General features: G+C 53.6%; 1 protein-coding gene across 1 annotated transcript in view; it reads left to right on the top strand.

The window, feature by feature from the left end:
* Plxna1 (plexin A1) overlaps positions 1-18,270 on the top strand; it is a 45,583-nt gene that overhangs the window by 10,755 nt on the left and 16,558 nt on the right. Inside the window, exons 4-15 of the mRNA XM_021190894.1 lie at positions 7,670-7,810; positions 8,499-8,599; positions 8,847-8,970; positions 9,064-9,217; positions 9,611-9,710; positions 10,969-11,083; positions 14,318-14,518; positions 16,192-16,288; positions 16,371-16,564; positions 16,687-16,838; positions 16,921-17,041; positions 17,294-17,430. Of these exons, the coding sequence (XP_021046553.1) occupies positions 7,670-7,810; positions 8,499-8,599; positions 8,847-8,970; positions 9,064-9,217; positions 9,611-9,710; positions 10,969-11,083; positions 14,318-14,518; positions 16,192-16,288; positions 16,371-16,564; positions 16,687-16,838; positions 16,921-17,041; positions 17,294-17,430 (1,637 nt within the window). The remainder of the gene's footprint in view (positions 1-7,669; positions 7,811-8,498; positions 8,600-8,846; positions 8,971-9,063; positions 9,218-9,610; positions 9,711-10,968; positions 11,084-14,317; positions 14,519-16,191; positions 16,289-16,370; positions 16,565-16,686; positions 16,839-16,920; positions 17,042-17,293; positions 17,431-18,270) is intronic.

Below are 18,270 nucleotides of genomic sequence, written 5' to 3'. Positions count from 1 at the left end.
CCACCACTCCACCTCCTCCCCAGCTCTCAGCTCTGCTTGTTGGAACCTGTACTCTGGGGACCCCAGGCCATTGCCTGACCTAGGGCAGGCAGACTGGGCAGGCCCCTCCCATCTTTCCCAGGCCTGGGACTTCCAAGGCTTTAAAAAGCATCTAGGGAGCTCCAGAGACTTGCCTGGCCCTAGGCCAGGCCCTGCCAAACGTGTTGTTGTGTAAAATTGTAGCGATTAATTTAAGACCTGCCAACTTCAGCTGCTCAAGCCTGGCTGGGGTGCCCCTACCTCCCCCTTCTTCTCCAGAGCCCTGCCTGCCAACATGACCCTCCCCCAAATAGAGCCCATCTCTCTGGAATGCCCTTCCCAGCATCCTCCTGGGCCTCCAGAGACCCAGCCCTGTGAGTAGCTCCCCCTACAGCCTCCAAAGTGCCATTTCTGGCCTGAGTTTGCAGTTGCAGGCATTGTTTGGTCCTGCAAGATGGCCCAGGTACCTTTACAAAAATGGGCTCTGGACTTCTGCCCAGTACTTGCTCCAGGTTATTGCAGAAGCCTAGGGAGGAAGGGGCACCCCAGGACAGTAACCCTGCCTGCTTATACTGCAGGGCTGAGGTCCAGCCGGGTCCTCTGGTAAGTGTGCCAGGCAGAAGATAGCTTCTTTTGCTAGAGCATTTTTGTTTGTTTATTGTTTCTTTTCAGGATAATCTAGATTATCTGTGGGTTTTTTTTATGTATGAGAGATTGTTCAGTGTTGGCAATTAACCCCTTGTTTCTAAAAACCTCTGTAAACCACCTAATGTGCATATGAAGCACTAGTTTGGGGCCAGAGAACCATGCTGTGGCATTGTACCACTGTGAAAAGGCATCACCAGCCAGTGCAGGTGACAGGGCTGAGGGAAGGAAGGACCTCAGGCAGCACCTGATGCTACACTCTTCTGCTCAGGGGCCCGATGGGGCCCAGCCTTTGAGGAGGTCTACCCTGGTCAGCCAGCTTCTCCTGAAACCTCTCTCCTTTCCTGGACTTGCATGAGCCCAAGCCTCCCTGTGAGTTGGCTTGGAGAGGGTAGAAGATTGGACTGGGGTCGAGGTAGGATGGGGTAGTGGTCTTTCAGTTATGACCGAGGACCACCATTCTCTCTTGCCCTCTTACTGCTGTGATCCTTTGGAACAGGTGTGGCTGCAGTGCCCATTGTCCTGCCAGACCATGCTCACAAGCCTTGAAGGCCTTACCCTTCACAGGCAGAGATATCTGGCTCTCCCAAGGGTGTATGCTCCCCAGGGTATTAATCACAGTATCTCCAGATGATGTTCTGAGGGGTGAGCATGGCTCTGCTCAGCACATCTAAAGCCTGGAGCAGGAGTGAAGCCTCCAACCGGCTTACTCTGCAGTTCAAGTGTGCCAGTGGCCTTCATTTACAGCTGTCTCTCTGCTATCAGAGTCTGTGCTGCTGCAGCCTGGCTGCCTGGGGACAAGCAGCCCTGCCGCCAACACAGGCCCTTGACCTTGGATGCCTCCAACTTGCCCTTTTTTCCTCTGCACCCAGCCCTGCTAGAGACCCTGTGTCCTCAGAGGCACCCATAATGGAGCCCGTGGAGAAGGCTCACTGGAGGACACACTACCAGCCATCTCCAGAGCCCCTCCCAGGCTCTGCCTATGCCCTGGCTGACCCTTTGCGGCTAAGGTTCTGGGAATGGGCTGAGTCATGTGCATTTCCTTTGTGTTTTTTGCTCAGCTGCCGCCAGGCTCATCCTGACCACAGTGCCAAGCTGTGGCCTGCTCTGGGTCTGTGAGCCACATACAGGTCAAGCATGCAACCCTTTGCTTGACATACAGTGTTTCATGCAGCATTGCTCCAAGGACCTAGCCTTTGGGGCATAGGTTCTGACAATGTTGGAAAGAATTGCAGGGCTTTGATCTTGGTCTTTCCATTCAACCTCTAGACTGATGTCTTGTTTCAAGCACTAGGTGGGACCCATTTCTACTCCAGATTCATTTCTGTTTTCTTCCCCTGCTAATTGTAAGTAGGGAATGGAGGGGCCCAGGCTGTCTGCCTTCTGTGGAGTAGATGTGCCCCTGTGGCACCCATGTACTCTGGTAGTGCTGAGCAGACATCTGTCTTTCCTGGGAGCACTGCTTCCTTCTTCTGGTTCTAAAGGAGACCTGCCGTCGGGGGCTGAGTCAAGACACAGACCTGATCAGTGCTAGCTAGCTACTAGCCCAGGCTGATGGCATATTAGCTCCTAGTGGCAACAGGCTACCCAGAAAGTCTTAATGGAAGTCACTCTTAATGTGTTTTACTCCTAGTACCCACCCTGGGCAGCTCCTCCCCTGGGAGCAGTTAGGTTCCATCCATGGCAGAGGAGGCCACAGTAGTGTAGCCCGGGGCTGTTCTAGGAAACACGTTCTGTGAGTGGGGAACAGTGGGGCCATAGCAGAGGGTCTCCAAGTAACCTCCAATCAGATGTTCCCACCTGTAGGACTGCTGGCCTCTGAATTCTCAGCCCTAAGAGTGATCCACTGGGGGAGGTCAGTGCTGGAGCAAGCTACAACTGTCCTCACAGCCCTGGCTGTCCTTTGCCTAGAGCTCTAGCCTCTTGGCCCACACTTTTATGTGTGACAGAGTTAGAGGTGAAAGATGTAACCCCTGGAACCACTGCCTATACCTGGCCCAATTATAGCTATTGGGCACCTGTAAACCATGTTTTGTCATCCAGTTATGGACAGCTAAGTGCCAGCTACTCTTATACTGTCAAACTGCCTGGTCTTTGAGGGTGGTGGTGATCAGGGGGTTAGAGGAAGGGCCTTTACAGGAATGGAGGCTGCCTTATGTAGCCCCTTCTATGACGGCCTCCTACAGAAGACGGGCTTGGCAGTTTTATCTGCAGAAACTACTATGCTCACTGGCTGCTGCCCCTGAGCTCTTCTCTCCTCTAGACCCTGTCCTGGAGAGTGAGATCACCCAGTATACTCTCACAAGCAGGGAGGCCAGGGCTTAGTAGTTTGTAGGGTCAGCCCAGTCTGCTATCTTGGGACAAGCGGAGTAAGGGACCTCCTCTCTTAGGTTGAGCAAAACTGGGCAGCCCCCTGCCTCCGGGCAGCTAGGGCGCGTGCCGGCCTTGGCATACAGCCTGGATAGCCCAGACATCCTCTTCAGCAACCCCGCCTGCCCTCGGTCTGGATAATGGCCCCATTGTTGGCTCAGGGCTGGACGGACAGCTGACCTGGCCAGGCTGTCAGCTGCCTGCCCACCCGCCCTACAGCAGTTGGCCAGGGCCTTAGAGGTGATTGGAGCCTAGCAGGCAGGCTCTGGTGACAGCCTCCTCTTCAGCCTGACCAGGTTTCCTCTGTATGGTCTCTCCTGAGGTGTCCTGGGATCCATGGGCAGGGTGCTCCTGTCCATTGGAGAGATCAGAGTCTGACCTGGCTTCTCTCTTTGGTCAGCTCAGGTTTCAGGTCCATCTCAGCAGATAAGATAGAGACCTGAGGCTTGAGAAGCACAGGCAGGATGGAAAAGACCATGTCACCAAGATAGGGTGAGTAGGTAGGTGTTGGTGCAGCTTGGGGCTGTGTCCAAGGAGGCTAGGTGGTTCTACCACAGCTTCTAGAGGCAATGTGCTGTTCAGTTATAGAGGATTCTGGTGTCTGGGGAAAAGAATGAGAAACAAGAAGGCAACAGCTGGTGATGGTAAGGATACCCAGGATGCCCAGCCCATGCCTTCCCATGCTCTGCCAGTTGCCCAGCTGCTTTGCAAGGGGCTGCCAGAGCAGCTGTCTCCAGGTGGGTGGCCCTAGAGTGGACAGCTGTGGGCTGAGCCATTGGCACGTGGGCTCTGCTGCCATGTCGGTGCTGCCCTGCTATTATTGCCCTGGCCCTGTGCCTACTCTGCCTTCTGAAGCTCTTGCTTTTGCCCTCCTGGGATGCCCTCCTGGCTGGCTCCCCAATGTTCCAGGGCAGACTGTGTTCCCAGTTACAGTCAGGTGCCTAGAACTTGGTACTTCTCACAGGCTCTCTGAGTCTCAGTTTACTGTCTATGGGGTCTGATGAAGCTGGCTATACTTTAGTGACTCTAGCTTGGTGAGATATAGCATGACGTGGGGACCATCATTCCAGTCAGGATAGCATGACTTGGGGACCATCATTCCAGTCAGGTGTTCCCCTCATGTTTGCACCTGGGGACCCCATCAAGTACATATATCCACAGTAACCACCATTACATAGGTATATACAATGGGGACCCCCTTCACACATGTATTTATACAGAGACCCCATTACATTTGCTTGGGGGGCTTACACACATGTATCCTGGGGGATTTTTTCATCTGGCGACTCCATCAAACAGGTATATACTGAGACTTCATCATATGTGCATATATGGGATCTCCACTACATGTGCTTGCATAGGTCCTATCAAACACATGTACATGGGGACTTCATCATACATATGTGCACGTGGATCATATCCTAGTTTGCCCCTTCATACATATGCCCTTAAGGACTGTGTGATGCATTGTCCTGGGGACTATCTACACATGTATATAGGGACCCATTATATATGTACGTATGGAGAGCCCATCACATGTATTCGCAGGCTTTACTACACATGTCCATGTGCTCACACAGAGACTCATCATGTGTATACATACCTACATCCAGAGACTAGAACATGTATGTACATATACATACCCCATTATATTTGTGTATGCAGAAGCCACATCATCACACATATGTACACACAGGGTCCTATCACATATATACTCTGAAACCCCATTCACACATATGTACATTGAGGCCCTATCACACATGTGCACAGTAATCCCATCATCACATGTGAGTCCATGGCCCTTGTCCCAAGTGTGTACACAGGAGCCCCATCAACTGGTGTGTACACAAGAACTTGTCATGGATACATCTGTTGCACATATGATCACAGGGACACTATATGTATACATATAGGAACCTGTTTGTGTGTATACACAGGGATCCCATCATATATATGCAAAGGAACCTCATTACCCACATGTGTACAGAGACCCCATTCATTAGGAATGCACTTAGGGACTGCATCACATGCTATACACCCAGGGACCCGACCCCGTTATATATACACCTAGGGACTCCATCACATACATGTGCACACAGGGACCCCCATCATGCATGTACCTAGGAACTCCATCACACAGATGTTGTCACAGGTGTCTTGTATTTTTTTTTTTCTGATTTTGTGATAAAATACCTACCCTGACAAAAACAATTTAAGAGGAAAGGGGTTTATTTCCGCTCACCGTGGGATAGAGTCCATTATAGTAGAGGAGGTCATGGCAGCAGAAAGGCAAGTGGAGCCAGACTGTAAACCTCAAGGTCCACCCCAAGTGATGTACTTCTTAACAAGACTCCCATATCTAAAAGATTCTGTAACCTCCCTCTACAGCACCAGCAGCTGGGAATGAAGTATTTAAACACATGAGCCTATGGGAGGCATTTCATATTCAAAACATAAAATGTACCCAGGGGCACTGTGACAGTGATGTACACAAAGGTCCTGTCAAGCCTGAGCATGGCTTGACTCAATGCAGAGTACTGCTAAACACTCATGTCTATAACCTCCCTGATGCCCACACTTCCTCTAGCTCAGAAATGGTTTCCATGCTCTTCCAGTTGCCCCTCCCTAGAGTTAGCCTCTGTGGGCTCTGTCCCTAGGACCTGGTTGTGCATGTGGACCAATGCTGGGCAGGTGGATGGACAGCTGAACCCTCATGCCCCCAACTGCAGCTGTTGAGACCACCTGTCCCAGTCAATTAAGCTGGCAGGCTGGGGGCAGGGCCTCCTGAGCCTGGATGGCCTGCCATCCTTTCCTTATGGACTCTGGAGAAAGGCTTGCTCTCTGTTCTGGCCTGTCCCTTCCCTGCATGCCTGGAGCTAGTGTGTCTACCTAGTCTGGGAAGGGTGGCGGCAGGCAGGATAGGGCTGGGGGTTACGTGGTCATTGTGGCAGGAAGAAACTCCCCGAGTCTCTGCCCAGGGCACCCTGTATGCTGGGTGCAAGGCCAGGAGTGAGGAGGATGGGATCTTTCTGGGGTGTGGATGTGGGTGAAGTCTAGGGTGTGGGGGAGTAGAGTCATGGTCTTGGAGGCTTGGAAGACATTGGTCTAGAGTTCTCGGTCCCCTGCCCACTGAACAGGCTTGTTTCCTGGCACCTGTCTCAGGCAAGCTTTTCTGTCTCTGTCACCGTCGGGGGAGGGGGAAGCATGATTCATTCCCATTTCAGGAGTAGGAAAACAGGTATATCTAAGCCAAGTTTGGCCTAGGTGGTGTGAGGCCAGCCCCGTCTCTGGCTGCCTGCTACCCACTTAATACAGCAGTGTAGGCTAGCCTGATATGATCTGCTCTAGCAGTCATCCAGGACCTGGCTCCCTCCTCTGCTCTGGCATAGCTGGGCAAGATAGGTTTAGGTTAAGGTTAGTGTCCTTGCCAGCTCCAGGGGTATTGGGCTGCTGAGGGCCCTTTCTGTCTCAGCTAGCTGTTCCTGCTTGTCCATTCAGACGCCAGAGGAATAAAGTTTGGGCAACTATTAGCCCAGCCCCTTAAGGCCTCCCAGGATCTCCCCACTTATGCAGCTCTTCCGGGTCTGGTTTGACTTAAGCCTGTCTTGGTGGAGCGGCAGCTGAGCGGATGTGGGGGGTGGCCCAGGCTCTCAGGAATGTGACCCTCCCCCTCTCTCCCAGCTAGCAGTTTCTTGGCCCAGAGACACAGGCCCCACCCTGGCTGGCCCCTCGCCCAGCTCCTGACAGAGCTAGCCTATGGCAGGGTGCTAGTTTTTGCTGCCCTTGCTGCCCCCAGGTCTGCTTTGCCCCCTTACTGTGGGGTACAAAGAAGGCCAAGCTCCCTCCAGCCTTGTACCCAGAGGTAGAGAGGTAGGCCAGATGGGCTAGAAGCTGGAGGTTGATGTTGGCTGCCTTAGCTGCACAGTGGGTAGAAGCAAGCTGCAGGTCCTGTGCCAGGAGACTGTGCCTGGGCCCAGCTAAGCTGGGCAGACGCGCCCCACGAGTCCCATCTTGAAAGCCCCCATGGGTCTCTCTGTTAATTAAATACATTTGTTTGGTAAAAGCAACTAAAAATACTTGCAGCACCAAGGCTGCAGGAGAGGATCAGGCTAATTAGCGCCTGGCTTGTTTGGGATCTGAACTATATTTCCACACTGATGAGATCCCCTTCTCCCTGCCACTTTCTTGCTGGGGTATCCCTCATCCCAAGACACCAAGGCTGGCCTTGGTCTCACCATGTGTGAGCCCCTGGTCTTGTTCCTTGACTATACCGATCACAAGGTCTCCTGCCCTCTTACCTCAAACTTGCTTTCTTTCACATGCCTCATGGTGGCCCATGAAAGAGGCTCCTGCCTGCCAGGTTCCCTGCAGCTTGATGGTAGGCACCGGAGCCCACATGGACCCTTACCGCTGACTTGGTGTCTGGACTGGTCGAGGACCCAAGGCGCACCCACCTGCAGTGTGTCTCGTCCTGTCTCTGTCTCTGGGGTGCCTTGGGTCAGCCCTGGCTCCTTCTGAACCACCTGGTCTTTGGTGAGAAGGTGCTTGTTAGAGTGTTTGGGCCTTTGCATCAAATAAGGTGGGTCTAGGATAGAGTGCTGTGGGCCTGCCTCATTGAGCACCTTTGCTACTACAGATTCTGGTGGACCTTGCAAACCCCAGCGGCAGGCCAGCCCTGGCTTATGAGAGTGTGGTGGCTCAGGAGGGCAACCCTATCCTGCGTGACCTGGTCCTCAGCCCCAACCGCCAGTACCTCTATGCTATGACGGAGAAGCAGGTGGGTGCTGCTGGCTGCTCGGCGTGAGCTTTTAGGGTGGGATCCCCAGTCAGAGATCCCAGTCATAAAGAACCTGAGGAATGGCTTGCTTGGGATCAAGAGACTGCTTTTCCCCCTGGAGGTGTCCTGTTGGCTATAAAACCTGGCATGACACTACACACAGATGAGCAGTGGGCCTGCTAAGAAGTGTGGTTATGAGGGCTCCATGCTATCCATGTAGACTCCCCAGGGCCTCATATGGAAGGCCCTCGTTCTCTCCCTGTGACCTCTAGCCCTGGAAGTTGGCACTTGGGTGACTGCACTATCCAAAAACAGGTGCCTTTGGAGGATTGAACTGGGACGCTCGGCTGGGCTTATCTGGCTCAGGCTTTGGCTGTCTACAGTGGGTTGTGGCTTATGGCCTTGGTGAGACATGGCCAGCCTGGCTTGCCTAAGTCTTCAAGGTATTCTTATGTGCCCAGCCTTACCAGCTTAGTGCCTGTTCCTCCCCTTTCTATGTAAACTTGCATCCCTATGGCAGATGGGCAGGTAGTAGTTGGAAGGGAGCAGGCAGAATGTCAGCTCTTGCTTCTCCTCTGCAATCTTGGTGACCCAGCCTGGCTTTTGAGTACACTGAGCTCCTTTAGGATGGGCTGGGAACCTGGGATGGATGGGCCTAGGTAGGCCTCACATTGTGATCCTCCCCCAGGTGACGCAGGTGCCTGTGGAAAGCTGTGTCCAATATACTTCCTGTGAGCTGTGCCTGGGGTCTCGGGACCCCCACTGTGGCTGGTGTGTCCTTCACAGCATGTGAGTCTGGGAGGTCTGGCTTGAAGAGGTGGGTGGCATTTGGCCTACTGGCCCCTGGAAGCCTGCTGTGTGTATCTCAGATAGTCATAGCTGCCCTAGGTCTCATTTGACCCCACTGACAAGTGATGGGGGTGTTATCAGGTAGGGGCAGAGGAATCCATGCCCTCGGCCCAGGGACCTATCTCCAGTGGCCCTGGAGACTCTGGACCTATAAACCCAACCTGGGCATATTATATTCTTCCTGCAGCTGCTCTAGGCAGGATGCCTGTGAGCGGGCAGAAGAGCCCCAGCGTTTTGCCTCTGACCTGCTGCAGTGTGTGCAGTTAACTGTCCAGCCACGCAATGTGTCAGTCACCATGTCCCAGGTGCCGGTGAGTGTGGCTGTTGGAGGTGGCTGGAAGGGAGCAGTTGTTGGGCAAGTGGGGCAGGTAAGCACTTACAACCATTCCTTCTGCCACGGCCAGCTCGTGCTGCAGGCTTGGAATGTGCCTGACCTCTCAGCTGGTGTCAACTGTTCCTTTGAGGACTTCACAGAAACTGAGAGCATCCTGGAAGATGGCCGCATCCATTGCCACTCACCTTCTGCCCGGGAAGTGGCGCCCATCACACAGGGTCAGGGTGAGTAGGTTCTTCCTGCTCAGCAGTTGCAGGTATAGGAGAAGAGTCAAGAGCAGGTGTGTGGAGCCAGACAAAGCTTCTGAAGGAATCAGAGTGGAGCTGGAGTCGTCTGTGCTGCATGGGAGGAAAGCCTGGTGCTGGTTTGAGCACATGCCTTTCTGCCTGCTAAGGTCCATGTTCAGTCAATGCTTGACAAGTAGCCCACTGAGCCCATTTAGCCCAACCTTCATGAGGGATCTGTGTTCTGATTCCTTACTGGCCAGTTAAGGAAGGGGCATCAGCTATCAGGGACCTGGGCTAGAGGAGTGATGGGTTGGTTTATATCTGGGCTTTCTCTGTGGGTGCCAAGTCTATGGTCTGTGGCCCTGGTGGCTTAACCTTCATGTTCTGCAGGAGACCAGCGAGTGGTGAAGCTCTACCTCAAGTCCAAGGAGACAGGGAAGAAGTTTGCATCTGTGGACTTTGTCTTCTATAACTGCAGTGTTCACCAGTCGTGAGTGTCCCTAGATCCTGGCCTTGCTGCACTCGCATCCCTGTGGTCTTGCTGCAAACACTTCTTTGTAGGCCTGCTCTCCTGTAGCTGACATCCGGTCAAGCAGACAGGATAAGAGACCCCCACAAAAGCAGCCTGCCAATTGAAGAGCTATCTGGGCAAGGCCCTGAGGGTAGCATGGGAGGAGGCTGTGGCTGGTATTGCAGCCCCTGTGGGAGCTGTTTTAGGAACTGGGTGGAAGAGTGAGATATGCCTATGAGAAGCCCTGCTGGCCAGCAGAGTGGGGCCAGGGCTTCCAAGGGAGACATTGATCTGGGCCATTGTGGAACCCAGATATGACAACTCAGTATGTGCTGACTCTGGGCCTGGAAATAGTTGCTGCACAGTAGGACACCCAGGCATTGGCATCTGCCTGGTTCTTGGGGCTGTTGGGTGGGCACAGGGAGCTGGGCAGGGGTAACATTGTTTGCGTCTTCTCATCTTGGCAGTGAGTACCTGGCTTCAGATATAAGGAAGCTGGGGACGTAGTAAGGTTCATTACAAGCCAGGGCACTGGTCAAGAGAGGGTCCTTAGAAGACCAGGGCAAGGGTGGGGATTTCAGAGAGAATCGTATCAGGCTTGGCCTGGGACATGGGGTTGGCTGGCTTTTCAATCTTGCCTTTATTTATTTATTTATTTATTTATTTATTTATTTATTTATTTATTTATTTATTTATTTATTTATTTATTTGAGAGACTCCCACAGCTTTCTTGGAGTTGTCTTCAGGAGCAAGGTGACCAGAACTGGTAGGGCTGTCCTGTAGGGCAGGGAGGTGTATTCTGGAGACCATGAGGCTGTCTGTCTCTTTGCAAGCCCCCCAGGATTATGAGATGCACACTGAGCAGCAACTCCCTAAGTAGAACAGGTTTGGGTAGGACAGGCAGAGGAGGACTACAATCTGAGCAGTTAAGGGAGCCTGAGCCTATTGGAGTGGAGCGTGTGACACATGCTCCTGGTGTGCTCACAAGTACATTCTGCTTCTGTCATGGGGCCAGGGCTCACTGCAGTAACCAGTACTGGGTTGAAGAGGAAGAGAGTCAGAGGAGGTAAGACCATTCTCAGTTAGCCTGTGCAGCAGGCAGCAGGTCTGGTGACCTTCTCAGCCTAGGGCAGCCATTGCAAAAGCCCTGAGGTAAGGAGAAGCAGCATGCTAGGTCCCTGTGGTGGCAGCACAAGCTGAAACTCCCTAGGCCTAACTGTCCCATTTCCCCCTGCAGCTGCCTGGCATGTGTCAATGGCTCCTTCCCCTGCCATTGGTGCAAATACCGCCACGTTTGCACCAACAATGCGGCCGACTGCGCCTTTCTGGAAGGCCGTGTCAACATGTCTGAGGTAAGGCTAGATGAGTGGCCTGGAGGCTTCAGAAGTACCAGTGAGCCTCAGGGTATCATCCAACCATACCCATGGGTGGCTAGGATGCCAGTTGTATACTATGAGGTGTGACCAAGGTGGGGACAACTTCCTGCGTGTCATAGCCTGAGGCCAAACTGGGACCGTTTGCTGGTGGCCATGGGTGTCCTTTGTAGTCCTTGGGAGACAGAGGCCCTGTGGTAGCTTGTGCCAGGGCGGTCTGAGAAACATGTTTCATAATAGTTCTTTTCCCAGACAAGGAGGGAAGTTAACAGTAGAGTTGTGGGGGTTTCTGAAGCTCCACATGGTAATTGCTGCTGAGTCTGACTGTATGAGTGGCAAGCCACTTCTCCTGGAACCTATGACATCCTGGGCATACAGGATGGGAAGTGGGGCCAGGGTCCTAGGGTCTATGTTGGTGTGGGGCAGGACCTAAGTCAGGACCCATTCATTTCACTGTGAATACTATGAAGGGGAGGCCGTGAATTCTGTCTCTGTGGGAGCTGCAGCCAGACTGGACTTATCTGAAAAACTTGGCAGGAGGTCTTATATGAGTGGGGCCTCATGAGCTGCCCTCCTCTGTCCCTCCTTCCTGTACCCTCCCACCATCCTGCTACTTCCTGGCCTCATGTCTCCTAGACAAGGTGGCAGTTAAATGTAAGACCCTGAACCTAATGGTGAGGGAACTGTGACCGTGGGTGGGGCAGGGGACACAGTGGGGTGATGGGAGCTGTGACAGTGAGTGGAGCCGGGACACAGTGAGGATGAGGGGATGTTTTTAGGAGGGTAGCAGTTGGAGAACTGGATCACAGTATCTAGGGTAGGAAGTAGGAGCCAAGTCAGGGGCCTTGGGACCTGGCCAGGGCTGGCCTGAGGCCACTTCCAGAGGCCTGTGCAGTGCCCTGGAGACAGCAGTGTGCTAGTAGAAGGCAGGGGAGACCCCTGTTGGTGGTTCCTGAAGCCAAGGTAGTCCAGGTTTCTTCTCTGGTGTCCCTCTAACCCTGCTCTGAATAGCCTATCACCTCTAGGAAGTTTTATTAACAGAGGACTCTCCCTGGAGTGGTAATCCACTCAGGTTCTCATACCCAAGCATCTATAGTACTCTGGGTGGGATAGGCAGCGTAGAGCCTGGTTTGCACAGGGCTGGCGTCAGGGAAGGGTTTTTTTGGAGAATGGGTTGATCCCATGTGTGCATACTCTTCTTTAGTTGCAGCTTTGTATGGAAGGTCACCAGTGTTATATAGCCATAGACATAGCATATACAGTGGCAGGCAGCACGCCCCATCTCCCTGCCTCTGGCTCTGGGGGACCTCATGCAGATTCACATAGTTCTGTGACTTTCTAACCCAAGATCCGTTTCTGTGCCCAGAATACTGACTTAAAGATGCAGAAAGACCTGTAAGCACTCAGCTTGCCACCCTGTACTCGGGGGCTTGCGGAACAGGTAGTGAAATAGGCAGCCAGCATGGGGTGGTAGGCCCTAAAAGGAACCTCATGGAAACCTAGTCGTCAGAGCTCACGCTGACAGTCCTGGGGACCTGGCATGTCTTAGTAGTTCCACATTCTGACCTTGCTATAGGGGTGGAGAGTGACCTTCCACAAGGACCCATCATATGGCCTCCCCAGTGGTCTGGTGGATCTCATGCTTGGCTTCTCTCCCTTGCTAAGCCCTAGGATGACCTTGAGTTCCCAATAGGGAAGTAGACTTGTCTGCATGAGGGAGAGGGCTGTGGGTCAGATGACTAGGAAGCTGACCAGAGTCCGAAAACATTCCCTTGTCTTGCCTACTTCCAGGTTGGTCCTGGAGTGAAGGCATAATTAGGAGTCCTTAGGCAGGGGGACACTGGTTCCACTCCGCAGTGTTTGCCAGGCATGCCTCGGGCTGCAAGGAAATAGTTACCTTTTAAATAGTTATAGTCAGTCACCTTTCAGGGCTGCTGGTCCCTGAACCAATAGACCCCAAAGGCTCTGTGACCTCTCAGCAGGGCCTGAGGTATAAGTGGCTGGTGGGATAAATTCCGCTTGACCCTGTGAGCCCCACGGGTCCCACTCAGCCTGGCCTGTGAGTTCTAGAAACTATAATTAGAAGATGCTCTGCTGGGCTTGGATAGGATACAGGAGGCTAGGTGAGGTGGAAGCTACACCAGAGGCCAAAGTAGGTCTTCCATCCAAGATGTGGCTGGTGGACTGAGCTGGGAAGACAGTGTTGGTTTAATGGGGCAGGCAGGAGGATTTGCTAGGCTCCATTCAGCCATGTCTGCCCTTTGTCTGCTGTAGTCACACAAGGGTATTGCAGGGGTCAGTGAGCAATGCTGGGCTCTGGGCCTGGTATGTTACACTAGATAAATGGTAAGCTCAGTTCACAGGGGCCGTTGGGGGCTCAGGGGAGGCTGACGCTAAATTGATGCTGTTGTCTCAGCTAGGTCCCATCACAGCTTGAGTCTTGGGTTGTAGTCACCAAGTGCTCCCCGATGGTATGGAAGACAGCAATGTGGATGTGACCCTTCATACCAGTGTCTTCACCCGGGCTGCCATCTGAGTTGGGGCTAGTGGCCAGTGAACATAGGGCCATCCCACAGTCTTGCCCACTGAGTCTGTCCAGATCTTCTGGGGTCAAACCATGAGAGGCTGGGTCAGAGGTCAGGCTCTTTGGGCCCTGCAGAGCAGATCCTGGGCCTACATCTTGGGAGCCAAGCCAATCCCCAGGGATCAGGCCTGTTTTCAGCATCCCTATTTAAAGCTGCTCCACACGCTCCCACGGGGCGCCTCCTCCTGAGGCTGCTGCCAGCCATGCTGCAAGCAAGCCAGGCGTTGCATCAGTTATTGTTGCTGAAACCCTGGCCCTGGGGAACCCTGCTGTTTTTCTACAGGGCCCAGGCTATTTTTACACTCCCCGGGCCCCTAGCTGAGAGCCTGCTACCCCAGCACCCTGGTTTTGGCTCCTGCTTCGAGTCTTTGCAGCTGTGGGCCAGATGGGGTACCTGTGGCCACGAAAGTGAAGAGTGGGGTCCTAGGATATGGCAAGAGTATAAGGCTAGCCCCGTATAGCCACAGCCTGGTTGGAGCAGGACCTGAAGACCATTGTCTTTGTGGTGCCTAGATGCAGAGTGACACAGGGAGCCTGGGCTTTGTGAGTCCCCTTAGCCTGGGCTGCAGTGGAACTTGCACCTCTTGCTGCCATCAGACCCAGCTCAGCCAGTACTTTGCTGTCCTCAGGACTGCCCACAGATCCTGCCTTCTACCCACATCTATGTGCCAGTGGGTGTGGTGAAGCCCATCACCCTGGCCGCACGGAACCTGCCGCAGCCACAGTCGGGTCAGCGAGGGTACGAGTGCCTTTTCCACATCCCAGGCAGCCCGGCCCGAGTCACTGCACTGCGCTTCAACAGCTCCAGCCTGCAGTGCCAGAACTCCTCGGTGAGAGAATAGCAGTCGGGCAGGGAGGTGGGGTGCTCCATGCTTTGGAGTGGGTCATTGCCTGCTTGGTCCCAGACCTGGTTTGTTAGCAAAGAAAGGCTAGGATGGCTTATGTGCCAGGTGGACCCTCAGAAGATCCGAGGGCCCTGTTGGCTTCCTGGCCAACGTTGAGTCCTTGGGTGAGTATGGGTGGTGTAGCTGAGTGGGATGGTGGTGGGACTGCACCATCAGGTTCTTAAGTGAAACAGCCAGGTAAAGTGACCATAGCCTGTGTCTGTGTCTTTTGGCCACAAAGGAAGACTACCCACGCCATGGCCATCTGAAGATCAGCAGGTGGCCTTGCTGGGTGGGTAGGGAAAACCCATGGTGGAAATCTCATATCTCATATCTCACAGTGACATTCCCAAAGTTGCCACAGAATTTAGCAATCTGGTACTGAGGACTTTCCTAGAGCAGAGTTCTTTAGAGAACAAACCCTTTCTGGATGTGCACGGGACACCTGAGCTCAGGTTTTGAACTCTCCTTTGGCTCCTGACTACTGGCAGGCCTCATTTTCCCCGTCCAGGAAGTGTATAGTCAGGAGGACAGTGAATTTTTTTGAAACAGGCTTAGGCCCATATTAGCAGAGCTATGGACACCGGGTCGTTGGCAAGACTTCAGTTGTCCTCCTCACCCCTGGTTCCAGCAGCCCCTGACTGACAGGGGTATCCTACAGGGCAGGAGTTGGCGTCAGAGTAGACAGCTCTCTACCAAATAGGGAAGGCTGTGCTCACCTCTTTTACTTCCCATCCTTTTACTGGCTCCTCACATAACCTGCACCCCACACTCCCCTCTGACTCTTATCACCCCTTTTTCTTGCTTCTGCTTCCTGTGTCTTCCATCCCTGTCTCTGTTGTCCTCTTCTCTGCAGACCCCCATTTATCTTCCCTTCAGCAGTGTTTAAAGGGAAGAAAGGGTATCAGGAAATTTGATAGGATCCAATTAAATTCCTCGAGATAAAATAGTGATGAATTGCTGAGCCACCCCTTTGAGATGCCAAGCTGCAGGCCTGGGCCCAAACACAGTACAGAGCTGAGGTCATCAGAAGCAGAAAGTGGGAGGCAACTAAGCCTAGGCCTGGCCCTTGAGAGGGGCTGTACCCTAAGTGCAAGCTAGCCTGGGGAGAGGTAGGAACAGCACTCAGTCCCCAGTGGTCTTCTGACCTATGCTCAGGCTGTAGGGTCACAAATACCACACACCTCAGAAGTCCTGGCCAACTCAGCAGACAAAGACTCACGTTCACAGAGCTTTCCTGATGCTCCAGGCTCAGCCAGCCCTGCTCTCCCACAGCTGACTCCACCTCTCAGGCAGGACAGCCCTGCTGTTAAAAGTAGTGTGAGACAGCATTGGAGGATGACACATGGAGACTGACAGTTGATGTGGTTTCTTCGTGGCTGTAGGAGATAGAACTTGGCAGGAGGACACAGGGCCATGGAGCTAGAAAAGCCATGTGTGGAAAGATGACCAGAAGAGCTGTATGTGTTCTAGTCCAGCTTGCATGTAGGCAAGCCCATTCAGTAGTCAGTTTCAGAGATGTTGAGAGCCCCCCCCCCCCAGGCACCAGGGACCTTGCATGTAGCACGGGGGTGGTGGCCCACCACCCTAAGCATGACTACTGTGCCTGCTTCCAACAGTACTCCTATGAGGGGAATGATGTCAGCGATCTGCCTGTGAATCTGTCGGTTGTGTGGAATGGCAACTTTGTCATTGACAACCCCCAGAACATCCAGGGTGAGTAGCAGGGCTGGTGGCCTGGGTGGGTGGATGGTGGATGGAGGATGGTCCGTGCTGACTAACCTTCCCACCATCATAGCCCACCTCTACAAGTGCCCAGCCTTGCGCCAGAGTTGCGGCCTCTGCCTCAAGGCGGACCCGCGCTTTGAGTGTGGCTGGTGCGTAGCTGAGCGCCGCTGTTCCCTACGTCACCACTGCCCAGCTGACTCACCAGCCTCCTGGATGCATGCCCACCATGGCAGCAGCCGCTGCACAGACCCCAAGATTCTCAAGGTAGGAGCTAGAGACCCAGTTCAATGCCTAGCCAGCCCCACCCTTGTAAGCCCACCCAGTATCTCCTCCCACCCTGCACGTTAGACCTTGCTATGTCCGCCCCAGCCTCTGCCTTCCTGCAGCTGTCCCCAGAGACAGGCCCTCGGCAGGGAGGGACTCGACTAACCATCACCGGTGAGAATCTGGGCCTCCGGTTTGAGGATGTGCGGACAGGCGTGCACGTGGGCAAGGTGCTTTGCAGCCCTGTGGAGAGCGAGTACATCAGCGCTGAACAGTAAGGCAGACTGGGCTGGGTGGTGAGGGCCTCGGTGGCCGGGGGAGCTCTTTTGAAGTGCTGAGCCCCACCGTACCCACAGGATTGTCTGTGAGATTGGAGATGCCAGCACACTGCGGGCCCATGATGCACTGGTGGAGGTGTGTGTGCGGGACTGCTCCCAGCACTACCGAGCGCTATCCCCTAAACGCTTCACCTTTGTGGTAAGCCCCACCCCACTGCCCTTTGCTTCCTGCTGCCCCCAGAAAGTAGTTAAGGGTACTGCAGAAGTAGGTCTGGACTCATCTCTAGTATAGGGCAATGCCCCCGTTGCCCGTACCTAGGCTGAGCCCAGCCACAAGGGAGTGGTTACCCCTGCCCCCAGGGCTGCCTGTGTGGGAACACAGGGTAAGGGGCCCAGATGCTAGAGAATGCACCTAGGAGGGAATTCCCTCTAACAAGTCATCTTCCTGCAGACACCGACCTTCTACCGCGTGAGCCCCTCCCGTGGGCCTCTGTCTGGAGGTACCTGGATTGGCATCGAAGGGAGCCATCTGAATGCAGGCAGTGATGTAGCTGTGTCCATTGGCGGTCGGCCCTGCTCCTTCTCCTGGTATGGGGTGAGAGGAGTCAGGGGACACAGGGCTTTCCCTCCTGGCTCTGCTGTCCCCTCCTGTTGCCCAGGCAACGGGTATGGAAAACCTGGTTGGGGTGATCACTATAGAAACCTAGAGGCAGGAGAAGTTGCCATGGAGATAGGGGGCCAGCCTCCGGAGAGGAAGGGGGTGTGGCCTGGCCTCAGTGGGTTCTGCCTATTGGCTCCAGTAGCTCCTCCTAAGAAGAGGGGGACATCTCTCTTACAAGCGAAATAAAAGGTATTTTTAAAAAGTTTAATAGAGAAAACAGACATCTTAACAAAAGCCTCAAGACTTGAAGTGGATAATTTTAGATTAAGGATGATAATGGAAAGGCCCTTTAAATATTTTCCTCTGGTAATTACCCGTTATCAAACTAATCATTGGAGTTTGTAGTCTGGAGGCTATGAGGCCTCCAGGCTGTGGTGATACAGCCAAGGGACAGGGCCTCCGAACAGATATTGCCTTGCTAACTGCTAATGAAGGTGACCTGTGACCCCATGCCCCAGGCCAGCTTACTGTTGCTAGGTGCAAGGTCTTTTCCAGGTGTGTGTACAGTAGGGAAAGGGGGAGCTGGCTTGTTCAAAGCACTTGGTAGGTAGTAGTGGGACTCTATACTCAGGGTCTGAGGAAGGCAGTGCTGACAGGTGGGTAGGGTCAGGCCTGTAATTTAGTCTCTTTGACCTCCAGAGCAGTAGCCTGTCATCTGAAAGGTGTCTTTATCCCAAGCCTGGCAGGGTAGACTGGGATGGCTGCTGGTACTTGTTAGAAGACAGGCTTAGTCAGGGTCTCCCAAATAGCCAGCATCAGTAGGCAGG

Source organism: Mus pahari, chromosome 2 (genome assembly GCF_900095145.1).
Source record: "Mus pahari chromosome 2, PAHARI_EIJ_v1.1, whole genome shotgun sequence".
Classification (NCBI taxonomy): Eukaryota; Metazoa; Chordata; class Mammalia; order Rodentia; family Muridae; genus Mus; species Mus pahari.
This window is presented reverse-complemented; position numbering and strand designations above follow the sequence as displayed.